Source organism: Montipora capricornis, chromosome 12 (genome assembly GCF_036669925.1).
Source record: "Montipora capricornis isolate CH-2021 chromosome 12, ASM3666992v2, whole genome shotgun sequence".
NCBI lineage: Eukaryota > Metazoa > Cnidaria > Anthozoa > Scleractinia > Acroporidae > Montipora > Montipora capricornis.
Genome location: NC_090894.1, coordinates 29,554,938 through 29,559,936, shown reverse-complemented (window position 1 = coordinate 29,559,936; position 4,999 = coordinate 29,554,938). Strand labels below are relative to the sequence as shown.

The window sequence follows — 4,999 nt, the reverse complement described above, 5'->3', positions numbered from 1 at the left end:
AACTTTTTTGGAAACTTGGCATAATTAACATTCATGATATGAACATTAAAAAAATGCAATAAAAAAATGGGATCACCGCGCTTATTTACGCGTCAGCTGACTCTTAAAATGGGGTATTTTTACTGTTTTCGCGTTAAAAATTCGAATCACCTTCATACAGAATTAAGTCTTGGTTACTTCGAAGACACAAAATTTTATTTTGAAAATAAAGCTTCTTTTATTTACATAAGCAGTAATGCTTCATTTACGCCGACTTTGATTCCCTGGTTGTGGGAATATTGCAATTTTTGGGACAGTTTCGTGGTTAGCTTGAAGTCCTCGCCTTGGGTAAAATACACCCAGTACGGAACTGTTTTCCAAAATAATTCATGTTCTACTATCAAACTTTTTTCTTCTTCAAATATGTTCTTTATTAGACTGTTCTAAGCAAATACCTGGAAAAAAAAATCGGGGGTCACCGAGCTCGTTTGAGAGAAAAGGAGCATTTATTTCGCTGTCGGGTTTAGTTTGAGCGAAATCTCTTACGTTTTGTATGCGCGCGCTAATGACGCGAAAATCGTGCGCAGGAGGGATGCGCAATGCAATACTAAGGAATTACCTAACCTCCCTATTGACTCATGTGAGAGTGAGGGAGAGAGAGACTGGGTTTGAGACTTGATATACATTTGTACCTTGACGCCTTCTGTGTTTTCCTCTCTTTATAAACCAGTGATAACTTTTTGTTATTCTCAACCAACGCATTATCACTTCACAAAGTTCTGCGCGTATCGACATGGGAGATTACGTAGAAGCAGTTGCAATGGAAATCGACGATTTGAACACTTCCGCATCGAATTCCAATATGGCGGACCTTTCACAACCAATGCCATCAGATCCATCAAAACACTGTCAGGAACTTATCTATCGTCTGGATGCTCTGAGAAGAAAAGAGAGTTTCTTCGATGTAACAGTTTCAGTAAAAGACAAAGAGTTCAAAGCTCACAGACTTGTGTTGGCAGCAGCAAGTCCGTTTTTTCTTTCACTTCTGGTCAGTGACATGAGAGAGGGAAAGGAACAGTTCATCAGGATAGAACTTGAAGAAGCAACGGGGTCAGTCATAGAAAAAGTTCTTAAATACATTTACACCGGTATAGCTGCAGTCACTAAGGATACCGCCCACGACTTAGTGGCAGCAGCAGATTATCTTCTTTTACCAGGTTTGAAAACTTTGGCTCGTGACTTTTTGGTGGGAAACATTACAACTGAAAACTGCCTGTTCAATTATTACTTTGCCGACAAGTATCAATGTTTGGAATTAATGGAGGAGTCTTGCGAGTTTATTAACTCAAATTTCAGTACAGTCATGGAAACAGACGACTTCCTGAACCTTGATATTGAAAAAGTCATGAAATGGGTTTCCAGTGGTGATGTCACTGTCACCTCTGAGGAAGAAATTTTTAAGGGAATAGTTAAGTGGGTGACTCATAAGAAGAGTGAACGAGAAAGCAACTTTGCTGAATTGTTTAGTAAAGTCCGTCTGAAATCCATGTCTCATGACTTTCTCTTCAACGAATTGGTCAATGAAGAACTGGTAGTGGCTAGCAAGGAGACTTTGCATTTTGTGTTGAGATCCATTGAGTGCATTTTTGATCCCTTCTGTGAGAATGCTGCCAAGCCACCCAGGAAGTGCTTGGAGAAATACATAGATGTGGTTTTTGTTTGTGGTGGCAGGACAGCCTTATGCTATGTACCCCAGGATGACATTTGGTATCAGTTGCCAGACATGTTACTTGAACATCAAGATCATGCTGTTGTTCAATACAGAGAAAAAGTTTGCATTTTCGGGGGACAGCGTGTTGGACCAGGAAAATCTAGAGTAATAGAATATTTTCTTTCCTCTGCTAATTCCTGGGTGGCAGTTGAGGGAAAACATAAAAGTGATGTTTGTTCTTGCTTATCAGTTCTAGAGGGTTACATGTATGGATTATTTAACCGTTTCATTTTTCTCTATAAGCTTGAGGAGAATGTTTGTGAGGCTGTGGCTGATCCACCAACTCGTCGCTCTGAAGCTTGTTTAGTCAGTGATAAAAGACACCTTTACTTAGTTGGAGGAAGTGATGTTGATTCTTACAAAACAGTTAAAACAGTGGAAAGGTTTGATCCTATTTTAGCCACATGGGAGGAGGTTGCAGCTATGAATGAGGCAAGATATGATGCTTTTGGAGCAGCCATGAATGGAAAGATCTATATAGCAGGTGGCACAAGTGAAAATGAGGAAGGTTGTACCATATTGAAGTCTTGTGAGGTATATGACCCATCAACTGATGAATGGCAAGTCATGAGTAACCTAACCGTGTGTCGTCAAGCTGCAAACATGGTATGCATTAAGGAAGCCCTTTATGTGGTTGGTGGCTTCAAAGACGCAGAATCATCTTCAAGAGAATTATCAGTAGAAGTGTTTCAGTTAGGAGGATGTGATTGGAAAAGTAAGTCCACTATACCCACTAACTTTGAGAATGAAAATCCTGAGGATCGAAAGAAAAAGGTTCATCATAAGGCATGTCTTGCAGTGATCCACAAGAGCCTATTAGAAAAGCTGTGTAAGCTTTGACATTTCTCTTAATTATGACTGCCTTGTGGTAGCATTCCTTTAAATAGTGCCACCTGGAGACATTTTTCCCTTAAAGTGCTACTACGACCAAAAAAGCAATTCTTTTTTTTCTTTGGATTTCAAAAGTATGTTAACTTAATATTAAGTGACCCAAGTTTTAAGTTCTGATTTTATAAAAAGAGACCTGTTTATTTTGACTGGAATTTTCTAATTTATTGGTACACCATTACTAACTTTAAAATCTTGACAGAGCTGGATCGAGGAGAAAATGACGTCAAAGACTCACTTGTTTAAGAATGCAATGCATGTGTATGGGGCTGAATTAATATGCAGCACGGGAGTTTCGGGCTTTCATACTTTTAAACCCATGTTTTGCATACATAATAAATTGCGTTTACACGCTGAAATTTTAAGCTAGTGAGTAAATGATATCATTTTTCCCTACATCCAACCCTCTGAGGGCCAATCGGTCAGTTTTGAACGTGAGTAATGGCAGACCATGAAATCCAAAACTTGCACTCAAAATAAACATCCTTTGGATAAAACTCAAAGCTCAAAATTTTGCCAGTTAGGTGTTAAATGAACACGCTTTCAAAATCTGAAGAAAAAAAGGAAGGATTTTTGATCATAGTAGCACTTTAAATTCAGTATTATGACTACCTTTGGTGGCCTAATAATTAAGGATTTCGCCTCCTTTTAGGCTGGCTTACTACAGTTTTCCGAAGAAAATGATCAAGATTTTGAAATCTGTGAAATTAAAGCAACAGGACATCTCTTCTGAAGTGTTAGTCGTTGCAATTGATGTAAAATGTAAATTTCTCAAACAAATAAATTCAAATCAGGGGAAAATGTTAAATATAGTGGCTGAGCTTGTGAAGTGGGAGCTGGAAACTAGACTTTACAAACTTAAGGCCTTTTTCTCAAAAACTAGTTGTATAATTATCCCCACCTTAAAATTTCAGGATTTCCTTAGCAAGAAAAAATTAATCATGTATAGACAGTATAGATAGACAGGTTTTTCACAAATGGCAAAAATGCCGATTTTCGTCTATTTTAATAATAACTGAAAAATTGTCTGGCAGATCTTTTTAAAAAATGTTGCCGGTTTTGTCTTCATATTGTTTACTAACTGAAATTCCCGAAATTTTAACCCTGGTCATGTCTTGGTTTTTACACAATTATTTTGATTGTCTTTTACAATGTATAGATGGTATAACAATTTCTGATACTTTAATCTGTAAACGTTATGATCACATGGGTCCTTTCCTGGGTCTAGACCCTCCAATTTAATTAAGGGGCTTAAAAACTTATTAGTCTCCCTCCCTTGTTTTCCATTTTGCCACCCCCTCTAATGTTGACAGTTTTATACTATTTGCTGGGGCTTAAAAAACTTTTATTTATAGTTACTATTTGTGGGAATTTGTTGTGTCAAACAATATGTTGACAAAAATTGGATGCACATGCTTAGGCCTTTCCAGATTCTGTTCAGCAACTTTTTAGCAACTTTTAGGATTTTGAGCAACCGTTTTTGTCAGAGAGCAACTTCTAGCAACTTTTTGGAAAACAAGCACTTCTTTGGTAACTTTTGGGCTATTTTGAACCAAAATGCTGATTAACCCCCCCCCCCCCCCCTTTTTTTAAATAAACAAGTTAAAATTCTCTTCGTTAAAATTCTAAACATCTTTCTAGTAAAACTCATGTTTTTACCCTTTGAATGGGTATCATGTGGACGTGGTAATTAATTACAAGAATTGGGTTTGGGTTAAGCCTCAACCGTGTTCCCAGGGCTTTTCCCTTCTCGTGGGGGGCGCCCCCCTGGGAACGAGGGGTTTTCGTGTCCGGCTCAGATGCATTGCTCTTCTCTTTATATAGATTTGATGTATAAGTGTTTTTGTACTCATTCCAATGCTAAATAAGTGCCACGGTGTTAGTCCGGTTGAGTTAAGTGGAGGCAAAATGGAAGGTGTTTTTTAGACTGCTCAAATACTTTTTAACATCCTTACCGTCAAATTTTAACTACTTTGCGGCCAAACTGCCACCTTTAATGGGTTTAAACCCTAACTTCAACCCTTAATTAATCCTACGGGGTAAAACAAAAATATGATTCCAGTTTTCGTCTCCTTTCTCAGGCGATGTCGTTATTGTAGGGTAATAAAAAACTCAATGGGGCTAATTTGTTATGGATCAACATGACATAAATATCTAATGAACCCAACTTGAACGCAACCGGTAAAATTGATGGCACACATACAAAATACCCAGACCGTGATTAGCTAATTCGAACGGGACCCTAATACAATAGCACTTTTTTTATTAAATTGACGTCACGATTTAACGCCCAAAGCATTATGGGTTGAATATGCAAACAAAAACAGACATTTTTGCGCTGGTATGTTTGTCCGCATTTCA

At 37.9% G+C, this 4,999-nt stretch overlaps 1 protein-coding gene across 1 annotated transcript in view; it reads left to right on the top strand.

Moving 5' to 3' along the window:
- The first annotated feature begins 649 nt into the window (after nucleotides 1–649).
- LOC138026316 (kelch-like protein 3) overlaps nucleotides 650–4,999 on the top strand; it is a 5,324-nt gene continuing 974 nt past the window's right edge. Inside the window, exon 1 of the mRNA XM_068873610.1 lies at nucleotides 650–4,999. This exon is cut by the window's right edge and continues 974 nt beyond it. Coding sequence (XP_068729711.1) covers nucleotides 773–2,590 — 1,818 coding nt within the window. The 5' untranslated portion in view covers nucleotides 650–772 and the 3' untranslated portion in view covers nucleotides 2,591–4,999.